This window comes from Rana temporaria, chromosome 5, assembly GCF_905171775.1.
Source record: "Rana temporaria chromosome 5, aRanTem1.1, whole genome shotgun sequence".
Taxonomy (NCBI): Eukaryota; Metazoa; Chordata; class Amphibia; order Anura; family Ranidae; genus Rana; species Rana temporaria.
In genome coordinates, this window is record NC_053493.1 from 127,549,714 (window position 1) to 127,575,175 (window position 25,462).

At 44.7% G+C, this 25,462-nt stretch overlaps 2 protein-coding genes across 2 annotated transcripts in view; both read right to left on the bottom strand.

The window, feature by feature from the left end:
• BFSP2 (beaded filament structural protein 2) overlaps positions 1 to 7,353 on the bottom strand; it is a 57,857-nt gene extending 50,504 nt beyond the window's left edge. The window contains exon 1 of the mRNA XM_040353102.1: positions 6,801 to 7,353. Within this exon, the coding sequence (XP_040209036.1) occupies positions 6,801 to 7,256 (456 nt within the window). The 5' untranslated portion in view covers positions 7,257 to 7,353. The remainder of the gene's footprint in view (positions 1 to 6,800) is intronic.
• A 3,770-nt stretch (positions 7,354 to 11,123) lies between these two features.
• TMEM108 (transmembrane protein 108) overlaps positions 11,124 to 25,462 on the bottom strand; it is a 231,581-nt gene continuing 217,242 nt past the window's right edge. The window contains exons 5-6 of the mRNA XM_040353104.1: positions 18,354 to 18,508; positions 11,124 to 11,602 (exon numbers count right to left, since the gene is read on the bottom strand). Of these exons, the coding sequence (XP_040209038.1) occupies positions 11,480 to 11,602; positions 18,354 to 18,508 (278 nt within the window). The 3' untranslated portion in view covers positions 11,124 to 11,479. The remainder of the gene's footprint in view (positions 11,603 to 18,353; positions 18,509 to 25,462) is intronic.

A 25,462-nucleotide genomic window follows, 5' to 3' on the forward strand; every position in this document is an offset into this window, starting at 1 on the left:
AGGCACATGCAGCGGAGTGCCTGCAACGTGTCCAGAAAGAGAGCTTCAAGTGGGAGGAGTTGCCCACCCCTGCGTGAGACGTGGGGTGAGTTTGGTACCAAAGGACAGAGTGATTGCCCGCCCACGAGAGTGGATCTTGCAACATGTCTGTGCCCCCGACGCCGTTCGAGAGATTAAGGCCTCCGATGTCTACAGTAGGAGTCAATCTGATGTCTGCTGTCACCGGAGCTTCCCTGACCGATACCGGGATCCGAATGGGGACGCAGGGGCGGTTTGTGCTGTTTACCAGTGGCAGCATGGAGGCCCTTGGCCTGTCCTGTCCCCGATGTGCGGAGCTGGCTGTCAGAATCCTGCCTTTTGCTCGGTGCAAGAAATGTGGTGAGTATTTTTTCCAAGTGGAGCAACCGATGGAGTCTCCCCGCGAATACCGGGTCGATTGGATCACTGGAACGGTGACCACGGAAGAAGTTGTTCCTTGGCCCACACCTGCTACTGCTGCTGATACTGCGACTACTACTACTGCTACGGCCACTATGTCGTCGGCTGCCACTCCGATGGTGTCCCCCGAAGTAAGTGACTGTGAGGCTAAAGAAAGCGTGCCTGCTGTGAAGGTGGATGCTGCCACCGAGACAGTGTATGGCGGTGTTTCCTGCTTGGCTCATCTCTGGTAAAATGGGCCCCGTGAAGGTCTCCCACGGCTGTGGTCGAGGCCTACCCATGTACAGAAATGAAAAGGACTCCACGGACAGCGTTGCCCCTGTCGAGGCCAGAACCAAGGACAAGGTCAGTACTTCTGTTGTGGAACGTGTCTGCCTGCCCGCGGAGGAATATAACAGTTCCGAGCTTGATTGCTCCTCCGATATGGGCAATGATCAATGGTTTGAGCCGGAGATGCCCAAGGTACAATGGAGCAGAGGGTCCCATGCTTCAAAATCCTGCAAGTCTAAAGGACGTTCCCAGAATACCGCGCCACGGGCAGATATCCCACAGTTAACCTGGGGAGTGTCAGTGCCGAAAACCAGTGACACCAGAGAGACTGCTCTGATCCCAGCTACATTGCCTGTTGCAAAGAGAGCTCCGGATACCCTCGTCATGCCAGGACTCGGACACCCCCGTATGCTGCCAAAGTTAGCCTGCCTTCAACGCATTGTTATGAAGAAGGTGGCCCTGGACTACGAGTGGGAGTTCCCCTATGTGCCCCCCAGTTCTCATGGCGCTGATTGAGAAGATGAGGGTATGTGGTGTAAGGACGCCATCTGGAAGTACTTGGGTGTACCAAAGGCTGATCGAAATACGGAATATGCTTTTATTTCCCTTGACCAATCGGTTTGAAGGTTGCCTGAAGAACTGGAGTCCTGGCCGGTACATCTACCATGACAGAGTGGTCATCAAGAGCCCTGGAAAAGTTGATCGGGTCTACTCAGTCACTACACTGAATGACCAAGGTGATGTTATTACTCTGCCAGATCCCACATTCTATCTGTAGGCCCAGTACCTGCAGTTTTCTTTTTTTTTGGTGTTGCTTGAAGAAGTCCTGGACAGAAACAACCACTTTTCCATTTTGTTTTTATGTTTCTTCTCCCGATCCACATTTTGGCTGTGATGTGACGAACTTCATGGGGAGGGGATAATATGTTAAGGTACCGTAGTTCAGGATTAGGTTTCTGTGGGCTTCATTCAACAAAGTAATAGAAGAGAAAGTTTCCTGATTGTTGTTTTTTTTTTTTTTTAGTATGGACTGTGCTGCACTTGATATATCGGGCAGTGTTCTGCAACATTTTCTCTTCTTAGGCCTTTACAGTTGGAGAAAAGGCTTCAGCACTTAGTTTTATAGATGTCTCTTTGGGAGGAAGGAGGCTTTTCCTTAGTAGGCAAAGGTGCAGCTTCATTCACCCTTAGTGACTGTAGAAAATGTAAATGTTTGTGTGTATATTTTTCTATTTTTGTTTTGCAGGTTTTCTTGATCATCTAGCAAGACTTTCGGAGAATGGGGCAGGCTAGATAGACAGGCATATTTTATGTCAAACGCACCACTGTGAATATTGTAAAAAAATGTTTTATATTTTTATATTCTCTCTATCCTTTCTCTCTTTACTTTACTGTCAAGCAGATTCAGGTAGGGTGTTCAGGATCGAACGTCATTTTTGTTCAGACACTGGGGAAAGTGTCTATTCAAGAGGGAGGAGTGTGTAGCGCCTGGTTACTTTTCAGAACTGGTGCTAGTGTAAATTTAGAGGGGGTCAGAGAGTTAAGTGACTCTGATCAGGTTAATCTGTTCAAATTTTCAAATCTCTGTCTCGGCTTTAGCTGTGCTGTGGGTTCATGCTGTCGTTTCTGGGGTGCTGATCGCCCTCCAGGCCGACAGGTGGCAGCAGTGGAGTCAAGGATTATAGATATTTCTCCCCAGCAGCCTATCAGGAGGAGGTTTTCCTCGTTGGGCATGCTGGGAGGGGGTATTTATGAGGCAGACGCCATTTTCCTGGGTCTTCTTCACATGTGGCACCCACCTTCAGGGCAGCCATACCACGGCACCTCTGCGAAATGGCCTTCCGGGCCGGGGTGTGCATGCTACGCAGTGTTCCATGTTCCAGGACCACGTTGGCCTGGAACATTTGAGCTGTGGCTGGGGCCCAGTGATCGACTGGGTCCCCAATCTGAGGAGGTCCTAAGCGTTAGTCCTGCCAGAGGAAGCTGTTCGGTGGAGAGTCTGCCTGAGGAGTACCAAGAGAGGCTGGTGTGCCAAGAGGGTTCTGACTATCCACTGGGGACCAAGGTAACCGGGTACTGAGAGGTTGGACGTCGGTCGCCTATCAGTTGGTAACCTACCTTAACTACTTGAAGGAGATCCAGGTGTTGAATCTGTCAAGGAGGATTTTGGACCATTACGATCTCCATTGTTTTCAACCATTGGGAGGGTCTGTGGTAGAGACCTATCCCCCAGTCTCCGAGTGACATTCTGGCTGCCAGGCTTGTGAGAGAGGCCTGTCCAAGTGCGCTGTGCCCACTCTGGCTGGAGTGGTGAAACAGAAGTTGTCATTGGAAGCAGGACTGTTTGCCATCTATATACACCTGAATCTGTTATTCCATTGCTACTATTTCTCTACTCTTCACCAAGTTCTATTGTTTTAGCCCGGCTGGGTAATAAAAGCACAGAAAAGACACCTGTTGTGTGGACATTCCATTTACTACAACTCTCACTAAGTACCCTAGACGGCGGAGATTCATGAGGTAACATGCCACCCAAAACAAACCAGCAGCTCATTTCTCAATATTATCCGATGGCTCAAAACAAACAAAATGTGGGTGTGTGACTAGCATTAGTCTGTTTATAGTGTTTCAAATACATTTGCAGAAACTCCTTTAACCCCTTGTTGCTGTGGCCCCCAAAGATATTTAAAAGGGGGGGGGGTGCAGACTTTCTGAATGCTTTGATTGTTGTTGTTGTTGTTGTTACAGCGGTCACATGTTCGGAAGCTCCAGGTTGCAAGTATGCATCTTGAGCTAGCCATGACAGCTGAGGCCCCGTACACACGAGAGGATCTATCCGCTGGAATTGATCTGCGGATCAGTTCCAGCAGATAGATCCGCTGGTGTGTACAACACAGCGGATATTTTTCCGCGGATTATTTTCGGGCCGACCGATTTCCAGCGGATAAAAATTTCTTAGCATGCTAAGAAATCTATCCGCTGGAATCGGCTCCAGCGGATCAATGGTGGTCTGTACAGACTCACCGGATCGATCCGTCTGAACCCATCCCTCGCATGCGTCGTAATGATTCGACGCATGCGTGGAATTCCTTATATGACAGCGTCGCGCACGTCGCCGCGTCATCATAGCGGCGATGGCGCGACACGTCATCGCGATGGAAATTTGGCGCGGATTTCGATCCGATGGTGTGTACACTCCATCGGATCAAAATCCTCAGAGGATTTATCCGCGGAAACGGTCCGGAGGACCGTATCCGCGGGTAAATCCTCTCGTGTGTACCCGCCCTAACAGTTACTGTGCTGAAACGTGCCCTCAGCACAGAAAAGCTTTTTTCCATGGACGGATGGGTGCTGCAGCTCAGTATTAAAGCCATCTTGCCCAACCACCACATATATGTGTACAGCCGGCAGGAACAGGTAACTACTTCAACCATGGAAGAATTGACTGCCCAATGACCGGGCCATTTTTTGCCATTCGGCACTGTGTCACTTTAACTGACAAATGCGCGGTCGCACGATGCTGTACCCAAAAAAAAGGCCTTTTTTCCCCACAAATAGAGCTTTCTTTTGGTGACATTTTATCATCTCTGCGATTTTTTTTTTTTGCGCTATAAACAAAAAAAGTGTACATTTTGAAAAATATATATATATTTTGTACTGTTTGCTATAATAAATATTTTTTTCTCAGTTTAGGCCGATATGAATTCTTCAACATATTTTTGGTAAAAAAATCGCAATAAGCGTATATTGATTTGCGCAAAAGTTATAGCGTCTACAAATTAGGGGATAGATTTATAGCATTTTTATTATTTTTTACTAGTAGTGGTGGTGATCTGTGATTTTTATTGGGACTTGCGACATTATGGCGGACACATCAGACACTTTTGACACATTTTTGGAACCATTGGCATTTATACAGCGATCAGTGCTATAAAAATGCACTGATTACTGTAAAAATGTCACTGGCAAGGAGGGGTTAACACTAGGGGGCGAGCAAGGGGTTAATTGTGTTTACTAACATGTTTTCTAACTGAAGGGGGATGGGACGGACTAGAGCAGTGGTTCTCAACCTATCTAGTGCCTTGACCCCTTAATAAAATTTCCCAAGTTGTGGGGACCCCCAACAGTAAAATTTTCATAGCGCGGGTTGTCAGCACCCAAGGCAAGGCAAGTAATTTGTGCCCCTAATCCACATGAGTCCCTTCCACATGTACAGTATTAAAACCCCTTATGGTACATTTTAGGATGTACTACTCTCTCTTTGTTCTATTTTCTTTCCCTTTTATGGCACTCTAGTCTAATTTCTTGCCCCCATCCCTCTCTCTAGCCCTCTTTCTTGATCCTTTTCTTATTCTTTCTCTCCCTTTTTCTTTGTTTCTCCCCCTTATTTCTTCTCCCTTCCACGTATTCTTATTTCCCCCCCCCCTTCTCTTACTCCTTTCTGGGGGAGTGGGGGGAATGGGAAACGGATAGTGTTACTCACTGTGTCTCCGGTTTCACTGTGTCTCCAGCTCTGTGGCGTCTCGCAGCAGAGACACCTATGCTGAAATCAGGAGATGGGGTCTCCTCCAGCACCTCCCACTTCACATTCCTCAAAAGTCAGCTGACCTCTAATCTCTGTCCCCAGCTATGCTGTGACCTGAATGGGTGGCTGCGAAGAGGCTGAGTGGACGGCCTTGTGCTCCAGGAACAGCCCAGCTGGGCGGCCGCAAAAAGTCTGGGAGAGAGGTGAAAGGCTTCAGGAACAGCCCAGGATTCAGTGACCCCTGGCAAATCATCATTCGACCCCCGAAGGGGTCCCGACCCCCAGGTTGAGAACCACTGGACTAGAGGAACTTACAGATCGTGGTTCCTAACTATTAGTAACTCACGATCTGCATTTCCTCAGCTCACAGAACAATTAAGTGTGAGTTTACACACACACGTCCCTTTCTGCCTCTCGTGCCGGAAATTGCTCGTGGTCATCGGTCATCGGGACCGCCGTTCACTAGCATCGTCACTGCCGCGATGCAGCGCTGTGCGTGCGCCTGCTAGCCTGCTTAAAGCAAACGACGTACAGCTACGACGGTTCGCCCAGTGGAGCCAACCTCTCTCAGTATAACTGTGGCGGCTGGTCCTCAAGTGGTTAAATATACTTTTTCCTTAAAGGTAAACTAAACTCTGGTTTAAAAAAAAAGAATAAAAACTAATTTTTTTTCAAGTTTCTGTTCTTTATTGGAAAAAGTACATTCTGTTGTTCTCAGCCTCTCCCAAATCTCTAGATTCAGTTTTTCTACTACAGGAGAGTCAGGACGCTCTCTACGTTGCAGATAGAGAAAGGAGCTGTGTGTTAGTGGGCGTCCTGACTCTCCTGTAGTCCAAGGGAGGGGGCGAGCACAACACTCCACACCAGGGAGAAAGCCTTGCATTACTGTGTGGAGTTACAGACAGAAGAACAGGAAGTGAGGAATTCTCAGAAGAAATAACGACATTTAAAAGCAAAATGGAAGGATGAGGTAAGTAAAGGAGGACTGCACGAAGGTAAAGGAAGCTATTTAGGAAAACAAAATGTACATTTACAACCCCTTAAATGCATAGAATGTATTAAGGTGAAAAACCTTGAACTCCTTTAAATAGTGAGTAAGTGCCATCTATGAATGGGGAGGATGAGTGATTCCAAATTGAAATAACCAACTTCACTACATAATATTAGATATCAGTCAGTATCACTAAGAAAGAACATTGGAAGTAATATCTATTAAAACCCCCCTTTTTAAATACTACAGTCAGTTTAATGGAAAACATTATTAATAATAATAATAAAATATATAATGAAATGTAATAATTCTCTTTTAACAGAATTATTATATTGGTGCAAGTAGGACATTCATTCCACAAGGCTCTGTTGTGCTGCAAAATAAATATTCTATGTTGTAATGAAGTATTTAATATAAAAAAAGGGGGGCCCAAAAATGTGAATGCAAATATATTATTATATACATCTATGTAGGGAAAATGTATAACAAGTATTTACATGTCCAGAAAACACTGTAAAAGTCTGTTACCCTTCCAGAACTACAAAAATCATATCAGAGAAATATCAGATCACTTACCTGATGATATATATTTTCCCAGTTCTCTCTGAGTGAGCCCCAACTGCTCACAGTTGATGCCTTTTTGTCCAGATATACCCTGATATGTTCTTCAAGCTCTCGGTTCACCTGTTCTAAGGCTCTTACTTTATCTATATACTCCACCAGGCAACCATTCAAAGATTCAAAATTGGGAGCTCTTCCCCTCTCCAAACCTTGAGATACAGGAACAGGTGGACCAGAGCTACGCAATCCCTGTATAAAAACACTGCTGATGCCAAGAGCCCGTCGAGATACTCGAGTACCAAGGCTACTTACACCCCCAGTTGGTACACTTCCTACATACACACCAGGAGGCCTGGGTAGGTTGCTGGCACTGCCGATGCTGACCCTACGGTTGGAAACCCCAGAACAGTCTGCGGAAGACAAAGGGGGCTGTTGCCCCAAGATAGATGATCTACGCCTTGGTAAGGGCATTGCTGCAGGAAGATCTCACCACACTGTCCCTGCTCTGAGAAACTCTGGATTCCCTTCTCTACGTTACATTGTTGTTTTTTTTTTGCATTTTTGGGATTACATTTTGTCATATGCATTTCTAGAATGTGGTGTTTGCACTATTTGCAATGGAGAATTCTGTGTCATTGTTCAAAAGCATCCACTGGCTCAGCAGTTCATTTCATGAATAATCTGTGTGCTGTAAACTAAATGGCCAATGGAAACGGTCATTAGACACAATTTATACCTGACAGTCTGTATGAACAAAGAAACAAAGAGGCTTACCAAAATCATTACCATATAGGTGTGTCAAAACTCTTACAAATGTTCCACTCTCTACTTTATACTGTCCTGAAGCATTTTAAATACCGTATTTTCCGGCGTATAAGACGACCCGGCGTATAAGACGACCCCCTAATTTTCCAGGAAAAATTTTGATTTTGGGATATACTCACTGTATAAGACTACCCCCTTCCTTCTAGTCTTTCTGGAAGCTGAGAGGGAGCCAGAACCGCTGACAGAAACAGGCTTTTTCAAATCTCACTGTGCCATTACATTCCTCACTGTGCCATTACATTCCTCACTGTGCCATTACATTACATGCCCAGACTGTGCCATTACATTACATGCCCAGACTGTGCCACTGTGCTATTACATGCCCCCACATTGCCACTGTGCCATTACATGCCCCCACATTGCCACTGTGCCATTACATGCCCCCACATTGCCACTGTACCATTACATGCCCCCACATTGCCACTGTGCCATTACATGCCCCCACATTGCCACTGTGCCATTACATGCCCCCACATTGCCACTGTGCCATTACATGCCCCCACATTGCCACTGTGCCATTACATGCCCCCACATTGCCATTGTGCCATTACATGCCCCCACATTGCCATTGTGCCATTACATGCCCCCACATTGCCACTGTGCCATTACATGCCCCCACATTGCCACTGTGCCATTACATGCCTGAACTTGTTGCCCCCCCAGTGCAATAACACTCACTTTTTTTTTTTCCAGCGGTGACAGTCCCCCATGCTGCGAGCGTGAATGATTTCAAAGCCGCGCCTTCACTTCAGAGTGTTCTGTGATAGGCGCTGCTGGGAAGATTTTTGTTCCTCCTATCACAGAACACTCTGAAGAGAAGGCGCGGTTTTGAAATCATTCACGCTCGCGCTTGCCGTATGGAGACTGTCACCTCTGGGAAAAAAAAGTGAGTACTGAGACCGTACCCGGCGTATAAGACGACCCCCGACTTTGGATGCATTTTTTTGCATCCAGAAAGTCGTCTTATACGCCGGAAAATACGGTAATTATTTTTTTTTGCATGCTTCACTGAAGCTGACCATATTCGTATACAATTGCATATCAACAATAGGAGATAGCCAAGCCAAGCAATGGATATTTCCTTTGTTATCGATAAGCAAGTATTGGTTAAGAGATAAGAAAAACTAGATACTTTTCTGCTTGTTTAGTAAGAGTATTGTGCAGAAAAAGAGTGCAGAAGGCATAATATACTTTTTCAATAAAAATGTTTTAGTATTAAAAATTAAAAATAAACATGTACTGAGATAAATATGCATGCTGCCATTGCTGACCTTCTTGTAAGATCAGCATTTGCCTAGCTGTCTTTGGCTTCAGTAATTTAAGTCACTGACCCAGAAAACGTATGCAGATTTAAAGCTCAAGGTGCAGTCGGAACTCCTGATCTGTATACTCTTCCCGATCAGTGACTCAAAGTATAGAAATGACTGCCAGACAATAAGCAAAGTAGAAAGTTAGCAATGGCAGCTTGCGTACTGTTATGGTACAAGTTTCCTTTAGTACCTAGGCCTAGTATACATGGGCCGAATGTCAGCCGGCATTGGATGGTTCAATGAAAACAGGCCAAAATTCAGCCCATGTGTACGGCAGCCAGTCAGACAGAAGACGGACGTTCAGCTGGCTTTTGTGGAAGGTCTGACGATCGTCTCCCTATCAGCAATATCAGCCAATGAGAGCGCTGATTAGAGTGTTCTGGCAGGGGTGTGTACTAGGCTTTACTCTACTCCAATCTCTTCCATACCATAAGTCTTTTACCATGATAGTACTAACAAGTTGGCCTGTGAAAGCTCTGGGTTGGCTGCTGTCTTCCCCAAGGACCTACCAAATTCCTGATAGAGCATACTGAGCCAAATGGCTCAGGATACATGTGGATGGTAGTCTGTGGCATGGTGGTTTAAATGCAGTGCCTGTGCCACAGCTGTCTATTGATCTGTATTGCTTCCCATAGAGCTGCCACCTAAATACACAGTAATGCCGTGTACACACGATCGGGCTTTTGCCCAGCCAAATCACATCGGAATTCCGACGGAATTCCATCGGAGAAAAATAGAACATGTTCTATATCTAAACTCCGATGAAATTCATCGGAATTTCCGATGAAAAAACTCTGATGGGGCTAGTCATGATGGGAATATCCAATGGAAAAAGTCTGTCTGACTTTTTCCATCGGAATATCCGATCGTGTGTACGTGGCATTACAGTATTTATAAAAATAAATTAAAGATTGACAGTGCGTGTATGGCCTGCTCTGGCCAATCCAATAAACAAGCAAACCAACCTAGTGCTCATAGGCACAGCATAACCCCTCAGGATTTTTAGAACAGACCAGGTAAGTATTTGAAAATATTATTTATTGGAACATTTTCGTAATCTATACTGTAGAAAATTCAAATCAATTGCAGTATAAAAATACAGGCTACTGTATAGATTATCAAAATTTCCCAATAAATAATATTTTCAAATACTCACCTGGTCTGTTCTAAAAATCCTGAGGGGTTATGCTGTGCCTTTGAGCACTAGGTTTGTTTGCTTCTTCTGCATTTAGTGTTCAATTGAAGCTGACTAAACTCTTTTTCCGTATAACCTCCAAACAACTTTCAGATGAAAAGCGGGAACCAGAAGGTCCTTGGCAATAAAATTACCATTTGTTTGTTTTTTTAGGCTAGGTTGGGTTGAATTCTTTTGAGGTTACGTAAACTGGTATTTTTTTGTTATTTATTTGAAATTACTGGTATATAACAGCGCTCACAAACCCAAAACTAAAATTATAAAATTAAAGTGGTTGTAAACCCTTAATAGAAAAAAAACCCTGAAAGACAAAGGCATAATGAGCTAGTAGCATAGCATACTAGCTCATTATGAATTACTTACCTGAGATCGAAGCCCCTGCAGCCCTCATCGTACACCGCTGCGGCAGCCGACATCTCTCACGAGGGTTACTTCTGGGTCTCGCTGCTCACTGTGATTGGCTGGAGCCGCGATGACATCACTCCGGCGCATGCTTGCGGGAGCCGCCGGTAACAGCACACAGACTGGAGCAACGACACATACGTGTCATTGCTTCAGTTTGTCCCAGTGCGCATGACATCGGCACATGCAAGGGACAGGGGAGATCTCCTAAACCATGCAAGTTTTGTATATATCATGGGTAGCTAGATATAAGCCTTATTATAGGCTTCCCTGTAGCATTAAGTGGTCTGGAAGGGTTTACAACCACTTTAAATAGTAATGAAAATAATACTATGAAACACCAAGATTTTACCCCCAATTTCTCCCATCCAAATACTAACCAGGCCCAACCCTGCGTAGCTTCCGATATCAGATGTGGCCAGGCACATTCAGGGTGGTGTGGCTGTAGGTCAAGCATTTTTATTCAAAATTATTATAAGTAAATATTTTGCGAAAATCAACATTATATTCCTTGGACTTGTCACGTTCTTCAGTGCTGCAAAATACGTTCCTACATTTTAAACATTTAATTCAGAAAGTGTAAAATAAATAAATCAAGGCACACCGTTTTTACATATAAATAACTGTATTTATAAAGCCACAGATTGTTCTGTAAAGTATTACCACAATTGTAAAAAGATGACAATTCTTAGGAAAACCAGCTGAAAACATAATTATTGGGGGAGAAGAGGGAGGTACACAAAGCATATTTATATTATATAGGTGTATGTAGATACTTAAATCTGCCATTAGGGTGCTCTTGAAGGGATGGCGGTCAACTAAAATCAACTAAAGTGTTAACTGTCTGTTATCCAGTTTCTACAGCAAATTTAGAGACAACGCTTCCACCTTGTCCTTTTTATTCACAGCTGTTTATGTCTGGAACTAGATGGAAAGTATAGTACTAAGCATATCAATGATCATCATATTTTGGAAACATGTTCACGTCCCGAAAAAAGTGTTTCCTGACAAAATGGGTTGACAAGGACCATGCCACTGCTTCGGTAATCACCATTAGCTGGGGAGCGAGGCTCTGAGAGATGATCCTGTGGAAAAAGATAAATATATGTTGGTATCACAATATAACATAACATTACATCATATAATAACATATAAAAGAACATGTATTATGTTTAAAGACTAATACTACTCAAAACTGATTTCTCATATTTGTGCATACGCTTCAGTCTGAAGCATCTGTCTGTTTTCTAAACATTTTTTGAGCTGTAGTTACAGCCGTAACCTTTAAGCAATAAAGAAAATCTCACCCTCCTGCTGCATTATCCAAATGGAAAAATAAGTGAACAGCATTGGGTGTGTAGCGCCCCCTTACTTTCAGTATGGGCGCTATGCCAAAGTTAATGGGGAATGGGAGGATTAGTTTACTCCCATTCACAATTTGTGGAAATTTGGGTTGTTGTCAATTTCAGAATTTGTCCTTTAGGTCAGTCTGCGCTCCAGGGGTGCGTTATCACCCCTGGGCGGCAGTTGGCGCTAGAGGGGTTCTGACAGACCCACTTTCCCCAGCAGCCAATCAGAGAAATTCTGCCCTCGTTGGGCATGCTGGGGGAAATATATCTGTGGCAACTGCCATTGGTCTCTGTTCTGTGCGGGGCCCGAGTTCCAGGTGCGGTATCCACCTTTGGGGTACGTGCATCCATGGGCCCCCTGCCACCGTGGCCTGCTTCAATGAGGTTATGCACCATGCGGAGCCTCACCCTAACATTGAGAGGGGCCCCAGCGACTTGCTGGGTCCCCACCTTTTGCCGAGAGGATCCTAAGCTGGGAGCTGTGCGATGGGGAATCGGCTCAGGGGGAACCTAGAACTAGAGGTTGCCCGGGAGGCCTGGACAAACCATTGGGGATCCGGTCGCCACACTGCATGACAGGTATGCTTAAGCTGTCAGTTGGTGACACAAATCTGAATTTACTGGGAGGATTTGCTCATCCTGTTCTCACATATCTCAAATTGACAAAGCCTGTATCAGAGGCTCTGAGTCAGGCCGGTAGTAGAGGTCTGTTCCTCCCAGTGACCTTTAAGTGGCGCTCCGGCTGCCAGGCCTCTGATAGTCGCCTGTCCGGGGGTACTTTACCCACCCTGATCGGGGTGGCGACGAACTGAGTTACACTATTGCTAAGAGCAGGCTTGCTCTTTTTCATATCCAAGGCCTGATACCAAAGTTCCTCTATGCTCATCAACCTTTCTCTATTGTGTGCCATGTTGATGTTGGGCCTTGGAATAAAGCATTAAAAACTCATTTCGTGTCTGAACACTTGCTCTTCATCTACACTCTTGTATGTCACCCCTAGACCAAGCCAAGAAGGTAACTCAATATGCCGATCCCAAACTAATCAGCGGCTCCTCCGGGGGTGAACGCTACACGTGCAAACATTTCCCTTCCAGAGTCCCTTAAAACATGGTGTCAAGGGGAGATTAAACTGGTTTAATCGAAAATCATAAATTTGGGTGCTCTTAAACTTTAACGCAAGCTCTTATGGGTAAGTAGCAGTTTCTGTAAATAGCAGATACCTCCAGGTGTCTGCGTGCTGCCACTGTCATAGTTACCTCCACTGTGCAGTTCATTTTGCACAGAGTGGCCACGATCGTCCTCTTCTGGGGTCCCACGGAGGCTGTCGCGGCTCCTCCCTGTATTAGATAACCTCCTCTGGGAAGCGCTCTCCCGAGGGGGTTACCTTTCGGGCACGCTCCTGTGTCATACACTCTGCGTCATTGGATTTGACTGACAGCAGCGGGAGCCAATGGCTACGCTGCTATCAATCTTTCCAATGAAGAGCAGAGAAGCCATGGAGAGAGCGACATGGGATTGCGCCCACGGAAATTCGGGGTTCAGGTAAGTAAAACGGAGGGGCTGGGCGGCCGGACACTGCAAGGTGTTTTTTCACCTTAATGCATATGATGCATTAAGGTGAAAAAACACTAGGGTTTACAACCCCTTTAAATAACCTAGGACCTCCAAAACCCAATGTAAAATGGAATTTTTATCCAAACCTCCTGGTCACTTAAGCTAGTCCACATGCTTCATCTCATGTGCTTTACAATTCTCTTACTTTTTATGATCAACAACCTGCTAACCATTCGTAAAACATATATACTGCTGTGCAAGAGGTTCAGGCAAGCATTAAGAATCCTTTTATAATAGAAGTGTTAATAGTTTATTTTTATAAATTAACAAAATGGAAAGTAAATGAACAGAACAAAAATCAAAATCAAATCAATATTTGGTGTGACCACCCTTTGCTTTCAAAACCGCATCAACTCTTCCAGGTACACTTGCACACAATCAGGGCCGGCCTTTGGGGTGTGCGGTCACACAGGGCGCCATACCAACATGGGCGCCTGGCGACCTGCACAGATTCTGACTGGCACAGATTCGGCGCCCCCCCCCCCCTGGACAAAATAGGACTTAGCGCCGTTAGCGGGCGCCGGGTGGCATGCCGTGCGTGGTGACAGGAAGGCAGCCGCACCCGAGCGAGCCGTCAGCACACCAGGGACCCGGCCGCAATGATCCCCCTTCCCTGTGCAGCGCCACGGGTCTGATGAGTCTTCGGCTGCCTGTGATTGTCTCACAGTCACACAGCCGAGCAGTGCAGCCGCCTCCCCCTTTTCCGTCCTGTGCTGTGTGTGCAGCACGTGGCCCAGGTGACCAGCTTGCCAGGTGCCAGGTCTGAAGGGGGGGTCCTGTATTGTGGGGAGGTCCTGTATTTTGGGGGGTCTGTATTTTAAGGGGGAGGGGGTTCTGTATTGGGGGTCCTGTATTGTGGGGGGGTCTGTATTTTAAGGGGATTCTGTATTGGGGGGTCCTGTATTGTGGGGGGGTCTGTATTGTGGGGGGGTCTGTGTTGTAGGGGGGAGGGGGTCCTGTATTGTGGGGGGGTCCTGTATTGTGGGGGGGTCTGTATTTTAAGGGGGAGGGGGTTCTGTATTGGGGGGTCCTGTATTGTGGGGGGGGTGTCTGTGTTGTAGGGGGGAGGGGGTCCTGTATTGTGGGGGGGTCCTGTATTGTGGGGGGGTCTGTATTTTAAGGGGGAGGGGGTTCTGTATTGGGGGGGGTCCTGTATTGTGGGGGGGTCTGCACTGTAGGGGGATGGGTCTGCACTGTAGGGGGAGACTGTAGGGGGGTCTGCGTAACATGCAGGGGGTCCAGAACTGTTAGGGGGTGTCTGTGTAACATATAGGTGTCTAGAGCTGTGGGGGCTGTGTAATGTAAAGTGATGCAGGGTGCTGTGTAATATAAAGGGGTCCAGTGGTGCAGTTGTGGAGAGGGGTACACAGTAGTGACAGAGATATTGAAGGATGCAGGGGGCACAGTGGGGTTTTTAAATTTTACCGTGGGGGGGGGGGGCAGATATAGGATCCGCCCCGGGTGCCAAAAACTTTTTTCTGTAAGTAAATTTTTTTTTTTAAATGCAGCGTACTGCTTAATGTCTGTTTTGTATTTTATTATTTAAATAGGGTGTTTCTTAAAGGAACAGTAAATACAAAAGTAAAAAAATACTTTATTGTAATTATGTTTGATATTTGATTGTAAATTTACAGGTAGTGGTATTATACCATGTGATTTACTTTATGTGGCAGTATAGGTGGCGTTATTATACTGTGTGATTTGCAATATAGGTGGCGTTATTATGCCATGTGATTTTCAGTATAGGTGGCGTTATTATACCATGTGATTTGCAGTAAAGGTGGCGTTATTATGTGAATAAAAGTTGTATTTTTATCATAGCTTGTAATCTGTTTGTTGGGAACTTAACTGAATGGAAGGCTTTAAATGGAGCCGTATTGGAGAAATGGGTGTGGACACTGAAAGGGCATGGTTACAGAGGGCCGTGGTTACGGAGGGTGTGGTTACGGAGGGGTGTGGTTATGGAGGGCGTGGTCACTAGGGGGCGCTGTAAAGCTTTCTCGCACAGGGCGCCTAAAGGCCTAAGGCCGGCCCTGCACACAATTTGCAGGAACTCAGCAGCTAGCTTGTGCCAAACATCTTGGAAAACTAACCACAGATCTTCTGTGGATGTAGGCTGCCTCATATCCTTCTATCTCTTCATGTAACCCCAAACAGGCTCTATGGTGTTGAGATTAGGGTTCTGTGGGGTCCAAACCATTATTATCTGTGGGGTCCAAACCAGGACTGCTTGTTTTTCTTTAAACTGAATATAGTTATCAATTACATTGGCTGTACGTTTTGGATTGTTGTCCAGCTGCAGAATACGTTTGGGCCAATCACACGCCTCCCTGGTGGTAAAGCATGATGGGTAAGTATTTCTCAGCATTGAGGACACCATTGATACTGACCCAATCTCCAACTCTATTTTGCAGCCCCAAACTTGCAAGGAACCTCACCCATGCTTCACTGTTGCCTGCAGACACTTATTATTGCCTCCTCCTACAGCCAAATATTTAACATTTTGACTCAGTCCAAAACACCTACTGCCATTTTACTGCACCTTAGTGTCATGAATAGTCGAGTCACTTAGCCTTTGTTTTCACATCCAAGATATGTCTTTTGGCCACAATTCTTTCATAAAGACCACCTTTGGCCAGACTTTTCTGGACAGTAGATGGGTGTACCCTGGTCACAAGTGTACCTTTGTACAATTTTATTTGCTCCATCTGTGCTCTTTCTGGTGGCATTGGCTCCAGCTAAAGTATGTCATTTTCAGTGTACACAGATTTATATGTGCCATCTTCTTAGTATCCTGATCGAGTTATTATAACTCTGCTCTACTACTTAAATCTCTGGTATCTGTTGCCTGATTGACTGTCTTGGCTTTTAGGGCCCAGATGCAAGAGCACTGGTTATACAGACAATAAATATAATTTCATTGCTTTTCCTTTTGAATAAAAGAGAAATCTGATTGCTATGAGTACTGCAACTTGTTTATCTGTCTTGTATAACTATACATTTTGACCATTAGGTTATCATTAATACAAGTTTCCTAAACAATAGAAGGATTTATGGAAGTGGGGACTGCCTGTGGTACTGTAGGTAGTTGTAAGCGCCGTCGCCGATTGTGTTCCACGTTGAAACGCATTGGGCGATCGCGCTTTGACGTCACTTCCTGGCGCCGCGCACTGACGTCACTTCCCGGCGCCGCGTGCATTTCAACGTGGAACGCGGAAGCACCATATGGAATCAGCGCTATTCCATCCACCTGTTTTTGCCCCTATTTAGCTACTGCGCTCCTGCAGTACAGCGTTCTATTATTGTCGGCCGTAGCCGGACCACACTACCACAAAACTACTGGCAATATTATCCTCTCAGCTTTAAACCATCGCAGCCCGGATCCACGCTACCATCTTGCTACTGCTCAATCCTACTAAGTATCCTCTACCTGGATCCACGCTGCCATCCTTACTCCAGTTGCTGTGGGGACACCCAAAACATATCCACCACCAGGAGACCCTGCATTACCTAATCCCATTGCTGCCACAATACTCAATTATTGCTGAAGAACTCTCATGCTCTGCAAACGGATAAGTACCCTTTCCACGTTACATTTATTGCTCTAGAATTACCCTGTTCACATATTGCATTTACTAAGTACTGTATTTGAACCTGGCTTAAGTTTAAACTACCACTTGCTTGGGATTAGTTATTGTGGATTCATATTACAGTTGTGGCATATCTTAAAGGGATATATGTTCTTTAACCAATTTAACTTACAGTTGCCTCTCTCAAGTATATGCTATCTGGATACAGTTTTCTTTTATGCTACGTGCTTGACACTTGTTATCTATAGTATATGGCCTTCTGGCCTAAAATATGGAACATGTTCGCTATACCTTTTTAAAGCTAGGGGTTGTTGGTATATAGTAAAAACCTCCACCCTTAGTAGCTCAATGCTTTCCTATATGTGAGAGATATGATGTAGTGAACCCCCAAACTCCTTTTCTCTGATTAGAGTGACGCCTGCGGTCCAGTACTGAAAATCACATTACATAGAGAAGTGCATTTAAAACTTTCCCTAACCGCAGTTGTGGTTCACTCTTGTTCACCGTAGTTTGTGACAGTAGTGGCCTTAATAGAATATTATATTTACATTTTTCTCTGTAGCTGTATAAGTGTATGGAGAATGTTACAGAAGAACTAATATTATCATAGCTCCCAACTGCCCCTGATTTGGAACAAAGTCCCTCTGTCTCTATTTCCTCCTCATTTGTCCCTCATTTTGGTCTGATCTATATATTTGTATATTAAAAACATGATTAATCTTTCAAAAAGTGTTTCCCAGTACTAAATCTTTCACCCAAGTTTTAAATCGTTGCATTTGTACATTTAAAAAGACAGTATAAAGGAATAGTAGTGGTAAAAACCTTATAATTTTTTTGTTTATAATTCTCCTTTAAGGAGGCGTGGCAGGTGGTGTGTCCTATGCCTACATACTTTTGCTAATATGTGTCCCTCATTTCCATCTCAAAAAGTCTGGAGATATGTTATTATTATTTTTTTGCCAGTGCAGTCCTGATCGGTGGCCCCAATGTCCCTTAAACACACCTCTCTTCTATATGCTGGCTGTAGCTCCACCCCTTTTGAAGACAAAATGATATTATATATATTATATTATTTCGTAGAAATGAATGGACAGATTTGAACGAGACCAAGTGCTATATACACTTGGTCCTCCACAGGTAAAAATATAAATAAATCTATAAACGTTAAGGAAATCAAAACACAAGCATTAAATATAAAATGAGGATATTGAGAAGGAAGTAGAAAAGGTCCAGCATATATTGTATATCTCAAAAAAGTGTTTGTGTGTGCTTTATCATATCACCTCTGATGTTTCCAGAGATTGGATCTCTCGTGGTAGTTCCACAGCATGCTTGTTGAAGTAGTCCATGGTTATTGCATTATTCCAGTAACTTAAGTTGTTCTCAGGGTTGGAGGCCTTCTTCTTCCTCCTCATACAGCACACAGTTAATAAAACAGCTGCAAGAAAGACACAGTAGACACATTAAGTCATTTAATACATTTAAAAGTAAAACTACTTTCATGAGAAAAAAATAGCAAAAAAAAATAAAATAATATAGTATATGCAATTGTTATGCCGCGTACACACGACCGTTTTTCGGGATGTAAAAAATGGGCATTAAAAATTTAGAACATGCTCTAAATCTTCACATAGTTTTTAACGTTGTCGTTTTTAACATCGTCAAAAATGGTTGTGTGTGGACTTTAACGACATGAAAAAAACGCGCATGCTCAGAAGCAAGTTATGAGATGGGAGCGCTCGTTCGGGTAAAACTAGTGTTCGTAATGGAGATAGCACATTCGTCACGCTGTAACAGACTGAAAAGCGCGAATCGTCTCTCACCAAACTTTTACTAACACGAAATCAGCAAAAGCAGCCCCAAGGGTGGCGCCATCCGAACGGAACTTCCCCTTTATAGTGCCTTTGTACGTGTTGTACGTCACCGCGCTTTGCTAGAGCATTTTTTTTTTCACGATCGTGTGTAGGTAAGGCCGGCTTAGCAATAATCAGGTTGAAAAGAACTTTGTTTTTTCTAGACCATTAAAAATGGTTGTGTGTACGCGGCATTACACAAGTCATGTTGCAATTAAAATCTTTTACAAAATGACCTAGTTTTCAATCTGCAGGGCTGTCCTTTTTTGGAAAATATTTCGTTGCTAGCTGCTTATACATCTTTAGCTCTGACCTTTTAGAATATACGCTTTTTTTGTAAACTGCAATGCAATATGTCAAACTGTAAGCGTTCTGTACACAGATGGTGTACAGAACGCCCCCCCAGTTATGACATTTTCTGCTTGGGTGATTGGCTTACTGATTTTCCCAGAAGTCGGCACTAATATACAAGTCAGTTGTAGTGTTAATAGTCACATTGCAGTTAACGTTTATATGCACCATTTAATATATTGAGTTCAATAACCACTAAACGGTTTTATGTCTATTTTCTGGTAGTAACCCACAGCCAGATTAAAAGTACTTATATGTGCTTTCAGTGACTTTTACACTCATGTCCTTTACAGGTGCTTTCAGTGGCTTTTATTCAATCTGGTGTATCAGAGGTTGTTCTTGGAGTTGAGGCGCAGAACAGAGAACCCAAAATTACCAAGCGGCTTCTTCAGTGGTAGTGCTACGCGCGGTGGCTTGTCCAGGATATCTCCGCTCTGCAAGCCAGTTACCAAAAGTACGAGCCAGAAACAGCCACCATGGACTCAGAGGTGTAAGTAGTGGGAGTCAAGCATAGTGATCAACATCCCTGGATAAGCCTGAACTGAGAAGCAGATCCACCAAGCAGTGACATCACTAGTTCCTGATCAGGTGGTGATCATACTGGACTTGAAACCATATCAAAGTACCTCCCGCACTTAAGTCCTACTAAAATGGGGGAAGGGGATCCCTACCTGCTTCCAAGAGGCTAGCCTGCAGCTGAATAACAGCTTTGAAGCCCGCATGGTTCAGCTAACAATGCCAGAAATCAACCAAGAAAGTTCAAATCAAGCAACTCTGACAGAATGAGCCGTCTTACCAGTGCCTGTCAGGGTTGCCAACCGCCTGTAAATTTACTGACAGTTTGTAAAAATCTGTGATTTTTTTTTTACAACTGCCAGTAAATACCAAGGGCTGATAATGTTGACTTTTTAAGTTTAAATCAGAAAATTGCTTTGTTGTTGGTATTGTCAGTGGGCCAGATTCACAGACATTTACGCTACACTGCGGCGGCGTAACGTATCCCATTTACGTTAACACTGCCGCAAGTTTACAGCGTAAGTGCCTGATTCACAAAGCACTTACCTGTAAACTTGCGCATGCTCTGTCCGTAAAATTACCCGACGTGCATTGCAATAAATGACATCGCAAGGACGTCATTGGTTTCGACATTAACGTAAATGGCGTCCAGCGCCATTCACGGACGACTTACGCAAACGACGTGAAATTTAAAATTTCGACGCGGGAACGACGGTCATACTTAAAGCGGATGTGCCATGGGAACAAAATATTAAAAGTCAGCAGCTACAAATACTGCAGCTGCTGACTTTTAATATTAGGACACTTACCTGTCCTGGAGTCCAGCGCCGATCGCAGCAGAGCACGAGCGATCGCTCGTCACTCTGCTGCTCCCCCCGCCATCCACGCTGAGGGAACCAGGAAGTGAAGCGCTGCGGCTTCACTGCCCGGTTCCCTACGGCGCATGCGCGAGTCGCGCTGCGCCCGCCGATTGGCTCACACGCTGTGTGCTGGGAGCCGAGTGTTCCCAGCACACAACGGGCGACAGACGGGATGTGACGGAATGCCCGTCTTTCGCCCGTATCGTGTGGCCGGAAGTGGGTGCAAATACCTGTCTTTAGACAGGTGTCTGCACCCCCCTCCCCCCTGAAAGGTGTCAAATGTGACACCGGAGGGGGGGAGGGTTCCGATCAGCGGGACTCCACTTTAGGGTGGAGGACCGCTTTAACATTGCTTAGGCCACCTAGAGGGCATGCTTAGTTTTATGCGACGCATCTCTACGGAAACGACGTAAATTTAGATCGACGGGCAAAGCGGATGTTCGTGAATCGCCGTAACTAGTCATTTTCATATTCTACGCCGACCGCAATGGAATCGCCACATAGCGGCCGGCCTAGAATTGCAGCCTAAGATCCGACGGTGTAACACAGTTACACCTGTCGGATCTTAGGGCTATCTATGCTTAACCTGATTCTATGAATCAGGCGCATAGATACGACAATCGTATCTCAGAGATACGACGGCGTATCAGGAGATACCCCGTCGTATCTCTTTTGTGAATCTGGCCCAGTGTTTCCAAATAATGTTTTTACTGTTCAAATATTCACTGTGTTAGTTTTCAATATGAGTTCTGTAATTTCTCAGGTTGTCAGTAAAAAATTTGCTCCGCCAGTAAATTTCCCATGTTTTGTCAGTAAAAAATGCTGCGGGAGGTTGGCAACCCTGGTGGCCATGAATTCATTGCCTCTTTGGGAGACTTTGTGTCAAAGTGGCGGAAGAACAACCCCATATACACTAGGTTTGGGTACCAAAAACTGAGAGCCTTTCCAGGGAAACAGCCAGTGCCTGCCAGTGAGGAGAGTTTTGAAGAATCGCTGGAGCAAGCCATGCAATCCTTAGATGATTGGTACATTCCCGAGGCCCAGAAAAAACAGAGAATCACTGAGAGCTAAAGGTGGCCTGCCTCAGAAGTGATCCACAACCTGAAACTTAGCAAACAGAATGGTACTGCTTATTACTTAAAGGGGTTGTAAAGGATTTTTTTTCCCCCCTAAATAGCTTCCTTTACCTTAGTGCAGTCCTCCTTCACTTACATCATCCTTCGATTTTCCTTTAAATGTCCTTATTTCTTCTGAGAAATCCTCACTTCCTGTTCTTCTGTCTGTAACTCAACACCGTAATGCGAGGCTTTCTCCCTGGTGTGGAGAAAGCCTCTTGAGGGGGAGGGGAGAGCAGGCAAGTCAGGACACTCTCTACTTTGCAGATAGAGAAAGGAGCTGTGTGTTAGTGGGCGTCCTGACACTCCTGCTCGCCCCTCCCCCCTCAAGAGGCTTTCTCCACACCAGGAAGAAAGCCTCACATTGTGGTGTGTAGTTACAGACAGAAGAACAGGAAGTGAGGATTTATCAGAAGAAATAAGGACATTTAAAAGCTAAATCGAAGGATGAGGTAAGTGAAGGAGGACTGCACTAAGGAAAAGGAAGCTATTTAGGGAAATTATCTTTTTTCCTTTAAAACCCCTTTAAGTATCCTGAAAGATGTGTTTAGGAGAACAGAAAAGGCCTCCGACCTCATGTACCAGTTTGAACCTACCAAAGAAAGGGGAAGAAACTGTCCGATTATATGACAAGATAATGAATGCATCAGGTTTTTTGCTTAAAAAAAAGGCATAGATCCCAGATCAGTAGACAAGGTTCAGGTTTTGAGGGGAGCTCAGTCCTTAGATCCTACCCTATTCCAGTTGAAAACTTAAAAGGATGGTGGAATTTTGAAGTACCCTGAATTAATCAGGACTGTGCGAGGAAAAAAAAGCCATGTTGAAGAGAAAAAAGAGAAGCCTGAGTTCAGAACCTGTCGCTAAGATCAGAGTGGCTAGTACAGCCAGGGGCAACTATTCTTGCCTAGGAAAGCATAAGGAGAGGGAGACTGTATTGGCCACCCTGCATGATAATTATGGTCACTTAGTGCCCGCAAAAGCTTTCAAATTAGAAAGAGCCTGCTCCTACTGGTCCTACATGCGGGCTGAAATTGAAGAATACTGTCACTCTTGCATAAGATTTATACAGAGGAAGACTTTACCCAGCAGAGTCACCCCAATGGACCATCTTAAAAGTCAAGAACCAATGAAATGATGTGTATTGATTTTCTGTGTCTGGAGCCTGACTCAGTTTGACAGGAAAATGTCCTGGTGGTAACTGACCACTTCACCCAGTACGCTCAGGTGTTCCCAATTAAAAACCAGCAAGCATCTACTGTGGCCAAAGTTTTAGTAGAGAGGTTCTTTGTCCACTATGGCCTGCCTCAATGTATTCACTCTGACCATGAGAGAGACTCCCCATATATGCTCATGCTTGGTAGAGAAGCCCAATCGCCTGCCAATCTGGCCTTTGGCACTTCCTTAAATTGGAGGTTCCATCAAAAATTTTTGCTTTAAACTGTAGCTTATGACTAAAAAAGAAAAAAAAAAAGATTTTTTTTTTTACTCATCTGGAAATGCCTGTTGCTATGCGGTCCCACAAAATCTGCCTTTGAAACCACCTAGGATTCTGACATCATCTCCCTCTAATGCTCCTGGGAAATGTGTGTCATCATTTCCCAGGATGCAGTGTGCTGTGCAATTATCACTCCCCATCCAAGACTTCCAGGAAGTAAGTGCCTGTAGGCTTCACAATGCCCACAAGCAAAATGACAACAGTGTAGATATAGTTTTATAAACTATCTTTTTTGAATATCTATGCGGATCGGCGGCGGATTGTAAAATAGTAAGTGACCAGATTTATATTATAAAAATGCATGATGAAAGGACATACATTTAAAAAATGCTAATTGTGGTTGGAACTCCGCTTTAAATCACTTCTGTAGATTGTTTAGGAAAAAAAATTAAAAACAGCAAATGAAAAAACTTTGGCAGCATCAGATGCCCCGGGGCCAATGAAATAAAAATACATTTGATCTAAAAATAAGAGTGTAAGATCTGTAACCTAGTAACAAAGGGCTGCTGAAAAATCTGTGTGTCCCCCTAAAACACAAGCTAGCTGATCGCTGGAAGTCCCAGCCCTTCATTGTCTGTAAGCAGTTGCCTGGATCGCCAGCATACCAGATCTGCCTAGAAGGAAGTATGGGCCCAGTAAAAACTTGGCACTGTAATCACCTACTGCCCCAATAGAAGCAGCTCATGTGCCTCAACAACCAGATCCATGGCCCACCAAACCACCTCTCAAAGATCACGCCCAGTGATCTAGGTCTCAATCTTTGCCACCAAACATAGATGAAGAGGACATTGAGGAAATAGAGATAGCCATGGACTGGCTGGGACCTTCTACACTGTCAGAGACTGCCACTCCTCTTCCTTCCAGAAAGACAGATACTGGAACCCTCAGGCCTGAGGCTACAACATTTATACCCCAGAGCCATTCCTTGCCAAGTCACACAGATGCCCAAATTTCCCTGAATGCAAAGGATACATAAGCTTTTCAACCACCTTATACCAGAGGAAAAGCCAGATGGAGAAGAAGCAATAATTGGTGGGAGATTCTCTTGTCAAATTCCTATGCTAGCTTGAATGATTTTGTTTACTGTAAATATAAGTTTCTATGTGCTCTTAGCTGTTGACATAAATTAATCTAAAGATATGGACATTATATGGTTATAAGGTTCTTTGGTGGGGGGAGTGTTCTGCTGGCTCTGCTCCTGCTCTTCCCACAAATGCATGGGTGCAGAACACACTACTCTGGATCCTTTGCTGACTCTGAGGAGGAGAAAGCAGGATTTGCCTGGGCAAAAATTGGACCAGGGAGTCAGTGCTGTGAGGAAAGAGGCCGTGAGAGGGCTTTGTTGCGGGGACCTTTCCAGAGAGAGAATGAGAGGCTGGGCCACTGGGGAGCCAGTGCTGTGCAGGGAAACCAGACAGTACAAACCTGTGACTTGAGTGCGGAGGGACAGGGCCACTGCCAGGACTTTGCGGTGTTACGAACCGGAGTCACCCCAGGCTACCTAGAGTGAGCGGATACCTAACCGGAGGGACCCCTGCTGGGTCTAGTGAGAAGGCCATGCAGCCATAACTTAGTGCTACCATTAGACACAGAGCCCTTACAACTAATCACTCACTTGCTTTATAGCTCTATTACTGCCTACAGGCCTTATTGGCTGTCCTCAAGTGCACTAATGGGGATTAGGCCTCAACGCTAGCTGGCTAAAGAGTCAGGACTGAAAATTGCCCTTTACCATTGCTACCCAGAGACCCATGCCCCTAGCTTAACTTAAGAGGTACCTCTCAGGGAATGCTGCACCATACCCTAGCCAATGGGTGCTCATAGCTGGACAGCCACAGTTTGAGCACCTATGCCCTAGCCATTCCATTAGAGTGCATTCTAACCCAGTTGTAGTGTAAATATTCACATTGCAGTTAATGTTTATATTCACCCTTTGTTGCTGAATTTGCTGACTTATGTGCTGATTCCAGTTTAGTGGTATAGAACCTGATTTTAAGTTACGGTACTCTGGCATAGCTATTACCAAAAAAGAAAAAAAAAACTGGCACGGTATATAAAAACATCATGCTATGTATGTATGTAAGATTGTACATAATTATGCATTTTTAATAAGAAATATGTTGTACATCAGAAGGGGCAGGTTTTTAACTAAATAATAAACAGCAAAAAGAATTAAACTTTACATATTCCCAGATGCTGAAC